The sequence below is a fragment of the Meriones unguiculatus genome, chromosome X, assembly GCF_030254825.1.
Source record: "Meriones unguiculatus strain TT.TT164.6M chromosome X, Bangor_MerUng_6.1, whole genome shotgun sequence".
Taxonomy (NCBI): domain Eukaryota; kingdom Metazoa; phylum Chordata; class Mammalia; order Rodentia; family Muridae; genus Meriones; species Meriones unguiculatus.
In genome coordinates, this window is record NC_083369.1 from 77846204 (window position 1) to 77865302 (window position 19099).

At 37.4% G+C, this 19099-nt stretch overlaps 2 protein-coding genes across 5 annotated transcripts in view; both read right to left on the minus strand.

Annotated features, from left to right (window-relative positions):
• Cul4b (cullin 4B) overlaps window positions 1–19096 on the minus strand; it is a 105473-nt gene extending 86377 nt beyond the window's left edge. For all 4 annotated transcript variants that reach the window (XM_060374500.1, XM_060374499.1, XM_060374498.1 and 1 more), the window contains exon 1: window positions 18958–19096. The gene's annotated coding sequence lies outside the window, so the exon portion shown is untranslated. The remainder of the gene's footprint in view (window positions 1–18957) is intronic.
• Window positions 15477–19095, minus strand: C1galt1c1 (C1GALT1 specific chaperone 1). The gene is made up of 2 exons (XM_021628895.2): window positions 18958–19095; window positions 15477–16821 (listed from the first exon to the last, which is right to left on the minus strand). Exon 2 carries the CDS (start codon window positions 16814–16816, stop codon window positions 15866–15868), a length of 951 nt encoding a protein of 316 aa, XP_021484570.1. The 5' UTR covers window positions 16817–16821; window positions 18958–19095; the 3' UTR covers window positions 15477–15865.
• Window positions 19097–19099: the final 3 nt, after the last annotated feature.

Below are 19099 nucleotides of genomic sequence, written 5' to 3' on the forward strand. Positions count from 1 at the left end.
GACCACTCTTCCTTTACCTATGCCTCAGTTTTCTTCCCCAATCTCCAATTACTATGAAGTAAATCTTAACCTGTTACTTTACCTGTGACTACTTTAATATGTATCTTTAAAAGGTTAGTCTTTAAAATATAGTCACAATAACCTGAAAATACTTAAAACTTATTTTCTAATGTGATCACCTATCTAAGCTTATCAGATTCCTTCCATTGTCTCTTCTTGAGTTTTATAAACTGTTAATTTCCTTGAGTTAGGGACAAGATCCTTAATTGTGTTTGGTTGATAACTTATTTCTTAATTTATAAATTCATCTCCTTTTATATTTTTAAGGTAATTTTGTCTTATGAAGTTCACATAGTCTATTTTTTCATTATATCACTGTCCCTTGTATATAGAAATATATAGTATATAATCCTGTAAAAAATAGATTTCATCAGATTAAGGTTCATTTGTAGTGACTTCTCTTTTTAAAAAAGATTTATTTATTATTATTTATACAGTATTCTGCCTGCATGCTAGAAGAGGGCACGAGATCTCATTAAAGATGTTAAGAACCACCATGTTGTTGCTGGGAATTGACTCAGGACCTCTAGAAGAACAGCTAGTCCGCTTAACCACTGAGCCATCTCTTCAGCTCTCAGTAATCTGTTTTGGAGTTAAAAGAATACTTGTGAGTTTTAGTTTTAGCCTTTCTTCCCAGTGTTATGCTGGAATCTCAGCCATCTCTCTTGGTTATTTACCAATCTTGACATATGATTTTATTTTTCAGATGGATACAGACTTTACCAGATTGTGGTGACCTGTGTTTCAGTTAGAAGCTGGTGAGAATGGTGAGGGTGGATAGTAAAGAGAGATATCATTCACCTGGCCGTTCCAGCTGGGCCTCCCAGGACATAACATAGGTGAATGCACATACGTGATCCTCAGTTTGGCAAACTATTTCTTACTGATGGCCCTTGGAAGGCTTGGAGATTTCCTGCTTAGAATAGCAGTATATTAATTTGTATAATAGGCCTCGAGCACTGGGATTAAAGGCATGCACCATCATGCCTGGCTAACAATTGTATTTTATAACTTAACATATTGCTTGATTTTGATAGTTATTCCTGATAGATAAAAGTGTAAATATTCTCATATTCTCATCAGTTTAGAAAATCATCTTTCAGGGGAGCTTTCTTAAAAAAAAAAAAAAAAAAGAAAAAGAAAAAATCTTGCAGGGTATGATGGTGCATGCCTTTTATCCCAGCACTCAGACAGGAGGCTTTTTGAGTTTGAGGCTAGCCTAACCTGGCCAGTCAAGTTTGTAGAGTAAGATCCTATCTCAAAAAAAAAGTCTTCATTTATGCTGACATACTGATTTCAAATTCATGTGTCTCTAATATTGAGGCAGAAATACTTATTTGATGCCTATAGCTCCTTAAATTCCTAAAAATAATAGATACGCCACTTGTGCCAGAAACAAACTTTGGACTTTTTATTTTTACTGCTAAAGTAGTTGACTATGATTGTCTGTGTAGTAATAACAATGAAGAATATGGCACAGAGAAACATAGATTGGAGAAGTTAAAACTTTTATGTTGTCTGGTTTCTAGAATAATTTATGCTTGTACCTAACCACTGTTACAGTGGGTATAGAGAACACTTTAAAAACACTCAACATCATTATCTGTGCTTGTTTTTCTATTATGTTATGGTACACTGGCTGTTGCCCTGGTAATGTACTAAGTATGTTGACTGCCTCTCCTGAGTTTAAGGCCTCATCTCATCAGTTGTAATAAGGAGTGCCACTCTGATTGGGCAGGCCTTTTCAGTTTTTAAACAGTAGGCCATGTATGGAAGTCAACTGAGAGATGCTAAACTAGCAGAAATATGAGCCACATTATGCAACATGCTTGAAGGAAAATTTAACTTACCTATATTACTGAGAGTAGGAGAAAGAGCCTGTTATCTTTTGAACAATGTGATAATAGTTTTAAGTTTCAAAATTAAATCTGTATCAAACTTAAACATTCCAGCTATTCTCATGTAGTTGGCTTTTACTTAGCCTTGGTCAGCTGAGCTCAGTAGGCATCTATTCTAAATAAAACAGCACAAAGGATAACATACACAAGAAGCTCTTGCAATCAAAGGGCTTCTAGTGTATTGGGTATAGAACATTTCTTGAAGAATAAAGTGGGCAATGGTGATTTCCCCAAAGACAAATTTATAAAGTCAGTATTAATTACAATAGTTTTCCAATTTTAGTCATCAGAATTTGGCAAATTTGTGCCAGGTGTGGTGTCTCCTAGCATTTGGGAGGCAGAGACAGGTAGATCTCTGAATTTGAGATAGTCTCACTTATACAGTGAGTTACAGGCTAGCCAAGGCTACATAGTGAGACTCTGTCTCAAAGAAATTTACAAATTACACATAAGTAACGATAAAAGAACCCCTTACATTGTATTCAGAGTGGAGTTTAAAAAAAATTCAAATGTGGGAGTAGAAAGATAGCTCAGTGGTTAAGAGCACATGTTGCTATTGCAGAGGACTGGAGCTAGGTTCCCAGAAACCACATGGTGGCTCACAACTGTCTGTAAGTCTTTTTCTAGGGGATCCAGAAGAGCCTCCATGGGCACTAGGCATATACATGGTACAAAGACATGCATGCATGCAAAACACCTATACACACAATAGATTAAACACATTTTAAAACTCCATATGCTTTGGAGTTGTAGCAGTTCACCATTCAAAGTTAGATGGTTGTCCCACAGTTCAGTGGCTTAAAGCTTGAGTAGCCAGTCCTCTTTTAGATGATCCATGTTTTGATGTTCTGATAGCACCTGCCCCACTCTACCCCATCCCCCACCCCCCGGTACTGGAGGTTGAACCCAAGACTTTGTACATGCTAAGCAAATGCTCTCACACTGGGTTGTATCCCTAATCTTTTAATTTTGAGACAGGTCTCAATAAGTTACCTAAGCTGGCCTTGAACTCACTGTATAACCCAACAGTCCTTTAACTTGTGGTCCTCCTGCTTCAGCCCCCCAAAAGTTAGGACTTAGATCTAGCTCATGGTTTCTTTTATCTCTCTTTAAAAATATTATCCACTTCAAACAAAACCAGCTGGATTTGTCCCAAGGGTAGTCACGAATATGTCTAAATTGAGGGGTTTGATATTTCCCAAAGAGAGATCATATGATATTTTTGAATAATAATTTTACACAGGCAAGTTCTCCATCTGTACACATCATAACCGAGGATACACTATAAGTATGATACTTCAGAAGAAGATAAAAGAATAGCAATTTGACAAATTTGCAGTGGTATTCTTTTTGTTTCTCATAGTAACATAAACAGTGATTATTAATGGAAATATGAAATGAAGGCATGTCCCAAAACAGCAAATATTTTTTGTTTATGTTCCTTAATATTGAGAACATCTTGGTGTTCTTCAGGAAACTCAAAATGATTCCAAATTCTAAAGGAGTAGCTACTAAAACTGATTTTAATGAAAGAAAAACAGTAAAAACAGAAATCCCATGTCAATATAATTATTAGTTCTGAGGTTGCAAGCAGCTAGAAACAAGAGTGGGCCATGAAAATATTTTGGAAACCTAGTAGATATACATTAAATATGTTACAATCATATAAGCACAGCAAAAATTAGACCAGATATAACTCTACTTTTAATATCATAGTCTTACAGCAGTTTGTAGTGAAGCAATGATTATCTGTGTAAAGACTGATGCATGTAAATGATACATTTTTATATTTTGTAGTTTATGCCTTCTATTATATTTTTAGTAAACTTTTTATGTCAGGGAAAGTGAGATCTACCACCTATAATATCAGTTTGTTTAGTATTGTATTAAAACTAATTAATTTCTAGTAAAGGACTGCAATGACATCAGATCAGGGGTAAATGAACAAAACAGATGGTAGTTTTAAAATCAGCATTAGAATTAGGGGGTTTCGTGAGGTGGTACATGCCTGAAGTCCTAGCACTTGGGAGACCTAAGCAGTACTGCACTAAATTCAAAGCCAGCCCTGCTACATACAGAGACCTGTCTCAAAAACAAATAAAAAAAAAGAAGCTAGGTGTGGGAGCACACCTCTATAATTGCCTATAATCCTAGTACTCAGAAGGCTGGAATGAGGCAGACTGAGGCTTAGAGACCAGCTTATTCTATATTGTCTACACAGCTAACCTTTTAGTAAATAAGATTTATCGTAGAATGGATCAAGGGAGAAACTCACAGGAATTTCTTCTGATATTATTATGAACAGTTCATTAATCCCAGATGAATGTGAATTCTAGGCCAGCCTCGACTATATAGATGCTATTTCTAACAACCCTGAAACAAAAAAGTCACAGGGAGAGAGTTAACATTTGCTTTAGAGTTAACAATTAAAGAGCACTAAATTTTATCTTTGAATACGCTGAGAAATAAAAGACTTAAGTAGAAAAATAATTTTCAATTAAAATCCTAGTTAGAATGACATGCCTCCTTACTAATGTTCAATCAGAGTTAAATGGATTGTTTTGGCAATGTGTTTATGAAATGTAGCAAACACAAATAGTAATGAGACTTGATGCCTGAAATGGATAGAGAAAGCTTGATTAGAGGAAGGAAAGACATGTAACTATCAGAAGTAGTTAATTTAGAAGTATAGGCATCACTTTTATGGGGAAGACTAGTTCAGTGGCTTATGGTGTTTAGCAGACTTTGTTTTGCTGGCATGTATATGCACCACCTTTGTGCTTGGGGCCCAGGGAAGTCAGAAGAAGGCATCAGATTCCCTGCAATTGGAGTTAAGAGCTTTGTGAATCACCTTGTGGGTTCCAAGAATTTTCTCGGGTCATTTAGAAGAACAATTGCTTTCAACCATTAAGCCATCAGTCTAAGCCATCACAGATTTCTCAATACCAACATACACTACATTTGTTTTTCATTTAGGTAAAAACAGAAAGAAAAACAATCCATCAAACCATTCTCAAGATTCCTCTTTTCCCCTTGAGGAAAGGTCTTGCTCTGTGTATAGTCCAAGCTGCTCTGAAGTCACAATCTTTTCGTCTCAGTCCTGAAGTACTAGGATTACCAGTGTGCAGCACCATGTCAAGCTTTCGAATACTTTAATTTCAGTCAGGATGAATGGAGAACAATAAATGATAGGGCATAATAAATTATTTACTTCCTTCAAGTTCACATAAGTATTCTTGGAAGTCTACCGTAGGAAAAACATCTAGATTTACAAGATATGCTTTACCGTTTCCTATTTTAATCTTTAATCATGTAGCTTGTCAGTGGTAATTGTTAACTATCATTAATTTCCTGTAGTGTATGTAATAAGTAACTTTCACAAGCATGTAGGCAAAAGACTTGCTTTTCAGCAATATTGGTTGGAACTAGGCTGTTATTTGACGAAAAGTGCCATTTAAACACAGCCTTCAATGCAATTCAGTTTCCTTGTTCACCGAAGGAAACCTACTGGGAAGTCTTCTGAAATATGGCAGCTTATTTTACTTACCAACTTCTGCTTTTTTTTTTTTGAGACAGTTTTTTTTTTTTTTTTTTTTTTTTTAGACTTTGTAGACTAGGCTGGTCTTCAACTCAGAGATCTGCCTTCCTCTGCATCCCTGAGTGCTGGGATCACAGGCATGCGCCACTACTTCTGGCTGTAAACCAGTTAAGATGGTTTTATGATGAAACTCCATGTTTGTTGGGGAGTGTACATTAATAGTCCTTGAGCCCTTAAATTAGAAAACTTTTTTATGTTGAGAATCAAACCTCAACCAGGCCCTCACCCATGCTAGGCAAATACTGTTATAGATTCATCCCTAGCCCCTAGGCAACTGGTAGTGGTGGTTAGTGCTGCTATAGGGCTTGGGCTAGCCTTGATTTCATAAGCCTCTTGCCTGAAGAATTCAGGATAACAGCCTGGAGGCACCTTGCCCTACCTCACTTGTAAAAAACTGGGTTTGTTTAATTTTGCTTCCTTATTCTTTATGGCTTAAAGCTTCTGTTTGTATACTGACATTCGAAAGTTTTTCATGATGTGAAATATTTTCTGTGTATAACGGTTTCTACCCATTCAATTGGTGCTCCAGGGGCTTGGCAAGATGGTTCGGCAGGTAAGGGCACTTGCTGCCAAGGCTGACAACCTGAGTTCAGTCCCCAAGACCCACTTGGAAGGAGGAAAACAACTTTCTCTAGTTGCCCTCTGACCACAACCTGCAGGTGGTAACATGCATACCCTAAATAAGTAAATGTAAAAAACTTTCAAAAATGGTTTGAAAATGCCATTCTATTAAAATTTAATTTTTAAAGCAAAAATTCACTTCACTTTTACATATGACCTTAATTGGTCAGGGTGAGGAATATTTTGTCCTGTACCTCTGGGGCAGCTTTTTGAAAGTTAACCTACTGAGAATTAAAGCACAACACATGCCTTCATATGACTATGTTCTTCCCTTTCCTACCTCCATTTCCCTCATCTCCTCCCTTTCTCTGGAACTTCTTATAGCCCAGGCTAACATGGAACTTACTCTGTGTTGGAAGTGTGACCGTAAAATTCTTAATCTCTGGCCTCCACTTCCTAAGTGCTGGGACTTATAGGTGTGTGCCACTATGCTCAGTTCTGCAGTGCTGGGGATCAAATGGGCTTTCATGCATACTAGGCTGGCACTGTACCAATTAAGCTCTATCCTGGTCCCTAAAGTTTTTTTTTTTAAGTATTTATTTGCAGTTTTTCTTTATTACAGTTTATTCACTTTGTATCCTAGCTGTAGCCCCCTCCCTCATCCCCTCTTCCCTCCCTCATCTTCTCCCATGCCCCTCTCCAAGTCTACTGATAGGGGAGGTCTTTCCATCTGACCCTAGCCTATCAGGTCTCATCAGGACTCACCACATTGTCTTCCTGTGTGGCCTGGTAAAGCTGCTTCCCCCTCATGGGGAGGTGATCAGAGAGCCTGTCAGTGAGTTCATGTCAGAGACAGTCCCTGTTCCCCTCACTAGGGAACCCATTATCTACCCCCTTCTTTCATAAAATTCTCTGAACTCTGCCCAAAGTTAGGCTGTGAGTCTCAGCATCTGCTTTGGTACCCTGCTGGGTCCCTCTTCTGGTGTCTTTCCTGTTTGCCTTTCTGAATGAGGATTGGTCATCTTACCCGGGGTCCTCCTTCTTGCTTAGCTTCTTTAGGTATACAGATTTTAGTATGATTATCCTATATTATATGCCTAATATCCACTTATAAGTGAGTATATACCATGTATGTCTTTTTGCTTCTTGTATAAGCATTTAGACTTAAAATTCATCATAAAGAATATTGTTTTTTAATTAAATATGTTTGAATACAGATTTAAAATAGCTTCTGAATACAGATTTAAATTAGCATGATAATACCTATATCTGATATATCTACTAACTAGCTTTCAAAACATGAATGTATTTTTCAGATATTGCTTTATTTTTAAAATAGTATGAGATAAAATATATTAGAAATTTGGGCACTTATATTGTACTTATGTTGTATTTCACAAGGTTAAAGTTATTTTTACTATATATGGAAAAGAATTCACAAAGTAATTCTGCTTTCTTTATCCTGAATGAGGTCTGAGGAGAGACACATGGCTTTATTACTTTTTACGTGTTGCCAAACCATCCTCTCCCAAGTACCAGCTGCTTTGAAGCATTTACAATGATGAAGGAGTCTTATTTATGCAGTACTTTTCTCCAGTATGAACAGAAAACTCTTGCTTAAATTGTGAGAAATAAGAACCTCATCAATTTAAGCAATTTATGCTTCACTAGTGTCTAATTTACTATGAAAGGGAAAAATAATCTAACCTTGTTTTTAAAAGTAATTTATGGCTTACAGCTAAAAATACTTGTTTAAAAACTTTCAGGAAAAGCCATTTTATACAGATTAATTGTACAGATTATCTTAAAACTATTAGTTTCCCTGTTAGTTTCAATATGCAATACCAGTTATTTAAATCAGCAGTTTAATATTTTACCATCAAGATAGCTGATGCAAAAGACTGGTGCATAATTAACTATTTACAGTACTAAATGTGTCCAAATAAGGAAACAGCATTCCTCAAGTGTCCACTAGTGCAAGCTCTTCTTACATATTTTTATTAATCTTTTTGATTACATGAGGGGAAGCTTTTAAGTTTTATTTTTATAAGTGACACTAATGCTCAGAGTACCTGAAGATACATAGCTAGTAAATGGCAGGAATGGAATCTGAACCTAAGTTCACCTAAATGCAAAACCTATATATGTTCTGAAGAAAACTTTCCCATGGCATTCCATAAAATGTTAGTCTTGGCCCACAGCTGAATCATCTTTGTGGGTCGTGAGAGAGAAGTATATACATTGGTAATCTTGCGTTTCACAGTGGGATAACAGTGGCTGGAGTTTGTATGAGGTAAGTGGATATACAATCATTTATGCTGCTAATGGGATGTTCTTTTCCTCTTCAATAGCAGGATGTACTAGGAGAATCCTTTGAAATTGAACTCAATTCTGAGAGTTGAGCTATGCATACTACTCAATCACCTTGAAGCCAGGTAATTTATGGCCATTTAGAGGTTATGGCATCTAGAGGTTTTTGCTGGATGCTTAAAAAAAGATACAAGGGGATAGCTAGTTATGTGGGAGTAATTCCAACACTCAGGAGGCTGAGGCGGAGGATCTCTCTGAGGTTAGCCCAAGCTATTAACTGACTGTCTTAAAAAAAAAGAGAAAGAACTACAACTACAGACATGCAAGCATAAGACTAACAATTGATTTGAAGGTAGCTGGGAGAAAATATTGATGATTAATATTAATGAGTAGTTTGGGTTCATTTATATAAGGGGAAAAGTTGAGATGTCTAATTAATTTTTTGCTTCAAATACAATGATTTCATTTTGAAGGGGATGGAACTCATTCAGGGTATTGGCCTGGAGTCAAATACAAGTCAGGGTCCTGGTTACATTTCATTCAGCACAACTCCAAACAGGACTTTTGGATGTTTTCTCCCACTCTTTGAACCTGTCTGGCACATTTCTGGAACAGCCCTCTGCTATGCAGTATAGAGGTCACTAGCCACATGTGCTACTGAGCACTGGAAATGTGATAAATGATAAATGAATTGTTGTATGTTGTAACTGCCAAATATACACTGCATTTCAAAGACACAACTAAAAACAAATGTTAATTGTGTAACTATTCCTGTGGATTATATATTGACAGTGTTTTAGATATATTGGGTTAAATAAAATATTCTTGAAAAGTAACTTTACCTATGTCTTTTTACTCTAATGTGGTTACTAAAAAATTTGAACTGTATATGCGGTGTTCATATTTAATATATGGACAACAGTGGGCTTATTCCTCCCATGTACTTTAGATAAATATAGGGAGAAAAATGATCTTAGTTTGTCCACTCAACTTGTCCCCTCTTCCTCAGGTATTACTCAACTCATGTTTTGACAGTTCTCATTTATTTAGAATTTTGGGTACCTGCATGATGTGTCTTATCAGTTCCAAAAATTTATATATATATATATATTTTTTTAATATATATACACATGTATATATAATACACATGCGTGTGTATGGGTGTCTTGCCTGCATGTATGTCCATACACTACCTGCATGCATGGTCCTACAGAGGCCAGGAGAGGATATTGAATCTGTTGGAACAGGAGTCACATCTGGTTGCAAGCCATCATGTGGGTGGTAAGAACTGAATCTGGGTCTTTTGCAAGAGCAGTCAGTGTTCTTAAACCACTGAGTCATCCCTTCTGCCCTGATCCAAGAATTAATAAAACAAACAACCCCAAAATTTAAGTCCCACTCTTTCTGCCAGAACTTTTGCCAAAGTAATGATGCATTGGCATACATGGCATGGCTATTCTTATGTGAACTCATTAAAAAAAATCACAAAGACATGGATATTATGTGAATTTAAAGAAATGGCATCTCTCAAAATCCAGGATTTTTAAGGCAAAAGGACTACTATATTCTAATTTTTGGGTGACTTTACCTAGGGAGATGAAAAAATACCTCTTTACTGTAGTTGGTATAGGGCACCAACTACAGACCAAAGAAAAGATTTCATCCATGTCTGGCTTGATGAACCAGTAAGTTTAATGGGGGTTATTTACAGGACCTTGGGCTACTATTTATGCCTGGTTAAACTACTGACTACCTACTCTCTCTAGGAGGGGTGGAGAATCCTAGCTCTCCCTCATCAATTCTTTTTTTTTTTTTTTTTGGCTTTTCAAAACAGGGTTTCTCTATGTAACTGTGCCTGCTCTTGACTCACTTTGTAGACAGGCTAGCTTCAAACTCAGTGATCCACCTGCCTTTGTTTTCCCAAGTGCTGGGATTAAAGGCATATGCCATCACTTCTGGCCATCATCAACTATTAACTGCCTGTCTATCCTTGGTTGTGAAGGGGTGTCCTCCTGAGCACCAATATCTGCAACTATCAAGTGCCTGTCCATCCTTAGTGGGGTGGGGAGCTCCTTAGTCCCATGTTCAGCAATTGTTAACTGCCTATCTCTATTTGAGAGTATGGTCCTCCTGAGTTACAGCAACTCTTAACCACCAATATATTTTCAGGGAAGAATGGGGCCTTGTGAGCTGCTCCTAGTAAGCAACTATTAACTGCCTACATATCTTTAGGAATAGGTGGGACCTCATGAGCCCCTTCTCTTATGATAGAATTAAATGGACCAAATCCTGTCTGTCTTCTGAGGGCAAGAGCTGGTAAGAGTTCAAGAGGAGCCATGTGGCACACACCTGTAATCTCAGCACTCAGGGAGGCAGAGACAGGTGGATCACTATGAGTTAAGTCCAGGACAGCCAAGGCTAAACAGAGAAACGCTGTCTCGAAAAACAAAACAAAAAAACAGTTCAAGAGGCTAATAATGGCCATGACATATATAGAGGACAGTGTTATACAATATAAACAATGTTTTTACTGCTATGCAAACCTTACACAAATTGAATGCCTGTAATGAATGACTTTAGGTTCTTGTTGCATTCCACAAGGCACCAGACCAGGTATTCAGCGCAAAGATATTTGATATGCATAAGGAAAATTTTATAAAGATGGCACAATAATACAATTTAAATTCTTGGTTTCGTAAAATGAAACAGTTCCAGATACATATCATACTGTAATTTCCAAATAAGTCATTTACCTACCACTAATTAAATGTTCTATTGAATTGAATTTTGATGATACATCCAGAATATAATTGTTTTTATTTTTTATTTTTATTTTAGTTTTCTGAGGTAGGGTCCAACTACATAGCATTGGTTGTCCTGGAACTTGAGGCTGGATTCAAATTCACAAAGATCTGCTTGCCCCTGCCTCATAAGTGCTGGGGTTAAAGAACTGCACCACTACACTTGGGCTGATTTTTATTTTTAGTATTTATCTACCTTTTAAAATCTGCCCATAGAAGTCAGGAAATTTTTTTTCTTTGTAAGAGCCAGTTTTCTTCTAACATGTGGGTCCTGGGAATTGAACTCACATAATAAGCCTTGGTGGTGTGTCAAGTTCTTTTAGCCAGTAAGCCATCTTGCTAGACCATGAGTATTAATTTTTTGAGAGGATTTCACTATATAATATAGGCTGAGTTCTAATGAGATCCTCCTGCCTCAACCCTTCAGCAAGGATCACAGGTCTGAGCAACTAAACCCTGATCCATCAATTAGGTTTCAAATTTGGAAGATTTTTTTGGGAAAGTAGGTTAACTTTTAAGAACTGTTCCTATGCTAAAAGAAAATAATTTCTGCTAGAGACTAGGCAGGGTCAAGGTAGTCTAAGGGGAGCGGGAGGTGCAACAGAGTAGGTTGGGGGATAACAAAAATATCATGCATTTTTCTCATATCTGGAATTTTGACTGTGTCATGAAAGTAGAAGGGGGGCTATTTGAGGAAAGAAGGAACAAAAGCAGGAGGGATACAGAAGTGTATTGGGAGGGTGAATATGAAGAAGATACAATGATATATTTTCATTATTTTACACTCTTAAAATACTTTTAAAAGGCCAAGCATGGTGGCTCATGTCTATAATTTCAACACTTAGGAGTTTGGGGCAGGACTAGTCCCTTGAGATTGAGGTCCACTTGGACTAAAAGCCCGTGTTTAAACAAGAAGCCAGGCATGGTGGCAGATGCCTTCAATCCCAGCACTCTGGAGGCAGAGGCAGGTGGATCTTTATGATTTGGAGGCCAGCCTGGTCTATAATGAGTCCAGGACAGCTAAGGGTATTACCCAAAGAAACTCTGTCTCAAAAAACAAAAACAACAAAACAAAAACAAAAAATTAAACAAGAGCAAAGAAACCAAATCATGCTGTCACATAAGGTGATGGCTCAGCAGGTAAATGTGATTGCTGCTAAGCCTGAAGACAAGAGCATGATCCAGAAACTCACATGGTAGAAGAACAGAACTGACTCAAGTTTCAACCTCTGATCTCCACACATGTGCTGTGGCAAGTACCTGTGTATCCACTCATAGAAAATGAATGTGATAAAAACATTAAAACTCTTCAAACTGGCTGGAGAGATGGCTCAGAGTTCTTTTAGAGAACCAATAGGTACATCATGTGGCTCACAACTGCCTGGAACTCCAGCTCCAGGGGTTCTGGCCTCCAAGGGCACCTGCTCTCACTTGCACATACCTATACATATACACACACAATTAAAAACAAAACACTAGAAACCAAAAAAAGAAATCTAACTTCCATAAACTTACTTATCACATAACTATGCATGCATGCTTGAGTATATTGAATTTTGCAGCTAAACACATAACAAAGGAAACTGAATGGTACCCCATCAACAGACTCTGCTTTCTACAATCTTCCTAATGTTATGTTCTGCTTTCAGAAAACCTGATGGGTTTATTTAAATGCACCCCAGAAAACTCTTGGTCTCATAAGCCAGATTTAATATAGCATTTTTTTTGCCACATCTAAAAGAAAAAGCCAAGGAGTATAATTTCTTTCTTTCTTTTTAAATTTTAGACATAAATGTTTTCATTTTGAAGAGGATTCAGCTCATGCAAGGAAATGGCAGTTGGTTGGCCCCAGTGTCTACTTAAAAGCAGAAAAATAAACACAAATTCAACTTTAGAAGACATTTACATCTTAGCTGTGGCTGGATGAGGTGTGTTCAATTTCTGGCAGTTTTTTATAAACCAGTGTATTTATTATGTTAGTCATATGTAAACGATATTCACATTCATGATCAATTTGCATTAGAACGCTAATTTTTATCACCTTATTCCCTAATTCCAGAGTGTGGCTTCTAGCTACTAAATGTGTATTTTTCCACATAAAGTGAACTGACATGTATGAAAAGTGTATCTGTATCTACAATCACAGCATTATAATTTTTGTTAGTGATCCACCTTTTATCTACAAGCCTGGATATAATTTCAAAAAGGCAACATACTATTGGAGACATTTTATAACCCAATATCGTGTGTAAAAATTTAACTAACATGAATTTGAGTTTAAATGCCACTGTTTACCTTGTCATCTATTGACTGACAAGTCAAAAAGATACATTGACTGGCGTATTTATTACAGTATTTTTGCAACAAGGTCACTCTATGTAGCCCTGGCTGTCCTGGAACTCACAGTGATCCCCCTGCTTCTGCCTCCCGAATGGCCTGGTAATTCCAGTATCTTGATAAGACTAATATAAGTAAAGAGGAAAAAGTTAAATACACTGGTGTTGGCAATGTGACACAACAAAAAAATAGAAAAAAAATGTTTAACATGCATGTATGTGTTTTTCTGTGTCATGTGTGTGCCGGTATCCGCAGAAGCCAGGTGTTGAATCCCTGAGTTACAGGTAGTTGTCAGCCACCCAGTATGGGTAGTGGGAACTGAACCTGGGTCCTCTAGGAGATGGGAGGCTCGTTCCTAAGATAGAAAATTTTAAGGAAAGCCAGACAGATAGTTTAGTAGGTAAAGGTGTTTGTTGTCAACCCTGACAATTGAAATTTCACCACAAGGACCCACACGGTGGAAGGAAAAAACTGACTCTTACAAGTTTCCCTTTGACTTCTATGTGTACACTGTGGCTTATATAATACCCCTCACCTCAATAAAATAGATGTAATAAAAATATAAAAATATTAGTGTTAGGGATAATGTGTCATACTCAGGAACTTCCTAACCACTATACCCACACTGAACGTGACTTGATCTGTAGAAATTGCACCTGCAACCACATAATAGGGTGCTTATGAAATAGGTTTTATGAGTATTTGAAATTAATAATGCTTCAGTTTAACTGAAAATCTCAATGAAGGTCAAAGAATATTTAAAATGAAGGCTTGATACACTACCTTGAGGACCAATAATCTGAAGCTCAATGCCTTCCCAAGGAAATGCACACTGTTTCACTAAATCTCAAAGAGATTACTTTATTAGAGCCATGAGGCCAGTTACAAGGAATATTGTATCTAAATATAGTCTCATGTCTTAAGGGGGCTTATGGATCAAATTTATGAGCTCAGATTATAGGACAGGCCAGAAGCAAGCATTTAGGAGGACAGGAATAACTGTATCCACAATAGGTAGACATTTTAGGTAGTCACTCAAAATTAAGGAAATGATATGGTAATCCAATATGGATGGTGAAGTTAATGCTTACTCACTGAAAACAGAAACAAACCAATGTGATATAATCATGGATCTGGAAAAAAATCTCACAACTTTGCATAAGTAATCAAAACCAAAACAACAAAACACCACATTTAACTTAGGTGAGCAAATCACTCATATGCGCAAAAACAAGTTTTTCAAAGGTGATCTGTATAAAACTCACTGTCCAGTAGGCATGAATAAATCAAAGGTCATATATTTAATCCACACTGCAACTCAGAGCTTAAGGAGGAAGCCAGTTATATGGCTTTTTTTTTCATAGTCACCATTCTAAATGCATGATATGAATGCTGAAGTACAGAGTTAATGGAAACTGAGTGTTCAGGAATACCACTTAATTAACTTTCAGGAATATTACTTATTCTGTGTAAATAATTTGCACTTTTTTTTTCGGAGACAGGGTTTCTCTGTGTAATAGTCCTGCCTATCCTGGACTTGCTTTGTAGACCAGGCTGGCCTAGAACTCAGAGCTCCACTTGCCTCTGTCTCCTGTGTGCTGGGATTGAAGGCACACAACACCACGCCCAGCTAAGAACTTAAATCTTAACAGTGGTAATGAACACTTCCTGAATTGCTTGGTTGTATATTCTGTAGAATAAAACCATTGGCATTGGTGTGCCGTAAGAGTACAAATCTGCGTCAAAAGTAAAGGAAAACAATTGGGCATAGAGGCACACAGCATTAACATTAGCTCTCAGGAGGCTAAGGAAAACTGTCAGCTCAAGGACAGTCTGGATTACACAATGAGACTCTGCTCCTGCCCTTCTCAAGCATCCCTGCTCCCACAGAAAAGTAAAGGAAACACAGGGTTAAAAGTATCATTTTAATCACAAATTCACTAGATATCTCATTTGCATATATCAGAAAGCTAAAAAGATACATAAAAATTCAAATCCAATAAGCAAAGATATGTCACAGATTTTCATGTCTATAATTTAGTCTTTTATCACATAAATATTTATAAATACATATTTGCAAAATTGCTGTTCTTAAACATTTATTTCTAACACATTTAAATTTCTCACAAATGAGATAAGGGAAAAATAACATTCCATTTGACAATGTACAAGTAGACTTCAATGTGTGATTATACCAGTGTGACTAGATAAGAAAAAGAAACACATGACTATGTTAAGTGTGTTATCAATTAGAAACCATGATAGCATGTCTTAAGGTGGTTACCAAATACATGCTCTTGTCAGTCATTCTCAGAACCATTTGGAGGTAAGAAAATCAATGCATCATTAAAAACATGTCCAAATGCTCTAAGCCGGTACACTCCATACATCATCACATGCATCTGATTAGGAGTCAGTCCATTGAAAGTAACAGCCATATCAGAACAGCATCCTTCTACTACCTGGTTTGGGTGGTTAGCCATTGCTTCTTTAATAAAAAGCCCAACAGATTTGGTATTAAACACATCTTTTCCATAGGCGTCTTCTGCATTTTCTGCAAATATTCCAGCATATTTTAGGCAGATGGCTAGCTGCTTATCTTCAGATAACTTCCAAATCATTCCTCCTTGTTCAGGACACTTCTCAGGAACACTGAAAAGGCTGTTGAGTCTTCTCATTGATTCTATGCTTAAGACAATTCCTCCATCCACACTCACATATTCAAGGTCTCCAGATTTTATAGTGTGTCCTAGATAGAAAGGTTGTGATGGATCCTTTTTTAACAAAAAATATTTGAGGTTTTCAATAACAGCAAAAGTAGTGGGACGTGTAAGGAAGAACCAATTGTATTGGTCCCTGTATTTTTCATAGGCATATTTGTAAACTTTCCTCATCATCAACCACATGTCATTTGTGTCCATATTAATTGACTCAAACACTTTAACATTTTCAGAACTGAAAAATTCTGATTTGTCACAGTGTTTGGTCCAAGTTTCCTTCACTGCAGCCCAAAGACTCACATCTTTGGGTTTTACAAGAACTATACAGTACACCCGGAAACTCTTACTGAGCTCCATGCGTTCAGCCTCTGAAATTTTTGAGATATCGTCTTTGTTAGGAGCTTGCAGATGATGATGTTCATGGTGGTGCATTCTGATTCCAATCCTAATGTTGCCTAGCATAGTGATCAAGGCACAGAAGATGCTTCCAAGCATCACACCCTTCAAAAATGAACTGCTTTCTGAAAGCATTTTTCCTGCAAAGAAAAAGACTTTTCAAAGACATAGTCCAATAATTTCACTTGGTTATTTCTCATATACTTACATTTGCTTTTAATGTCTGAAAACAAAAGGTCCACATGCTTGAAGTCAGGTGAGTAGCAGACTGTGAGAAGTACTCTCAGAATCCTTCCATTGGAATTTGGTCACCATTAAGTAGAAACAGTAACATTATAGAAACTTGTCCATGGGTAGAATTTGCACTGTGTGTGTGTTGCGGGTCTGTGTGTGTATTTTTGCATATCATCATTTATTTTATTTAAGTGGGAAATCAAAGCATTAGTTTAGAAACTAATGTTATAAACATTGCTTTTCCATCATCCTCTAAAAATTTTTTATGACAAATTTGCACTGTTATTAAGTACCTCTGGTCATTATAAAAGGGCTTTTAGATCAAGACTTTAGGTTGAACATATACTCAATTTAAACTCAAATTTCTCTTTTCTTTCTTCTCCCTTTCTTTTTTCTTTCTTTCTTTCCTTCTTTGGTTTTTCGAGGCAGGGTTTCTCTGTGTAGCCTTGACTGTTCTGGAACTTGCTCTGCGGACCAGGCTGGCCTCAAACTCATAGAGATCCATCTGTGTCTGCCTCCCAAGTGCTAGGATTAAAAGCATCCCACTGTCCGGCCGCAGCCAACAACACCAGTCTCAAATTTCTCTTTTCAATGTAGTGTTTTATTTAACTAGTGGTTAATGTCCTGGGTTTTTTTTTTTTTTTTTTTTTTTTTTTTAAGCAATCTAAATCAAATTTCTTGTGGTTAATATCATATGTTATTATCATTCTGCCCCTAAGAATAAATGTCTTACAATACAGTGCACCAACTATTGATGTAATAAAAGCATCTGTAACCCCAGCACTGTGGGACTGCAGACAGATCACTGGGGCCTGTTGGCCTTCAGTATATTTTCTGGTTTCAGAAGAATAAAGGGGACAGTGATAGAGCAGGATACCAGAAGTCTGTTTTTACCTCAACTCTCCAAAGCCATACACATATTTCTTTTAAATAGGGAAATGGAGGACCATAAAGGTTAAATAACTGACCTCAAGCCACAAAGGCTATCAGTGATAGAAGTGACCTATAAATGAGAAATGTGGATCTACTAAGCAAAATTGATGCTTGCACCAAATTTTGCTATAATGCTACAAAGATACTACATTGACATTTTTCTTTTTTTTGAGGTGGTGTCTCACTATGTAGCTCCAGCTGGTCTTGACCTTGTGATTCTCCTACTTCATTTGCCCATGTGCAGGTATCACTCATGTATGGCACCACTTCTGGCTCCCGCTGCTTTCTTATGGAAGAAATGAGCTTTGACTTCTACCACAAAGACAGCTGTGTGTTGGGCAGGTACAATTTCTGAGAGTGTTTGGGGAAGAGGGTGGGAAGAGGCAAGATGGCAGTTTCCATGTGTAATCCAGAGAACTTGGTCAATAAACAGTTGCCGTAGGAAAGGAGAGACAACAGAATAGCTATGCCTCAAAACAGTATTGTCAGGTGCATCTAAATATGAATTGTTATAATTGCAGTTCTAATCACACAATCATTATTTCTGGCCAATACATAACAATCCAGACAAGTCCATTCGTCTGATTTTGTGTTAGATTTTTCCCCGACAGGGATACTATTCCTTGAGGCAAAAATATTATTAAAACTGGAAACAACTACAAATTTTACACAAAATTATTTGCACAAATTATCCTAACATTTTTCCTCCATTGAGGAATAAGAAAACAAGTCACACCAGCGATCACCATGATAGGATATTTTGTAAAGAGCAGAAGAGAACTTAAACTGCACACACAGAAAAAGCAGTAACTGTGTTTTTGAGACAAACTTTCTCTTTTTTCTAGAAGGAGAAAGTGGACAGAGATCAAAATGGAGACTGGGTACCAGGATGGACTTCAGTATTTCAAGATCCCATTGAGGGGCCAGCGGAGCACCTCTAAGAAGGCTGTTTTCTACCATTCCCACTAGATCCCCCCCGCAGCACCTGCCAAGACATCCCGAGTGGGGCATGCTGGGAATGGGCTAGAGCTCAGGCCTTCCCCAGGGGAGGGAGAGGAGCAGCCGCTCCAGGTGGCGCTTGGAGTAGGGACCGAGGTCTTGGCACTCACCGCATCTAGAATGGTTAGAAGGCAGGAAAACGCAGTCTTACGTGGCTTTCCTCTCACGTCTGCAGTCACTCTCCTGATCCGGCTGCTCTGGACGCAGGCGGTATCCTCTCGTTGGTCTGATCAAAGGTAGGGTGATACAGGA

Coding starts and splice junctions, on each gene's coding strand:
- C1galt1c1 (XM_021628895.2), bottom strand. CDS start 16,816: ATGCTTTCAGAAAGCAGTTCATTTTTGAAGGGTGTGATGCTTGGAAGC.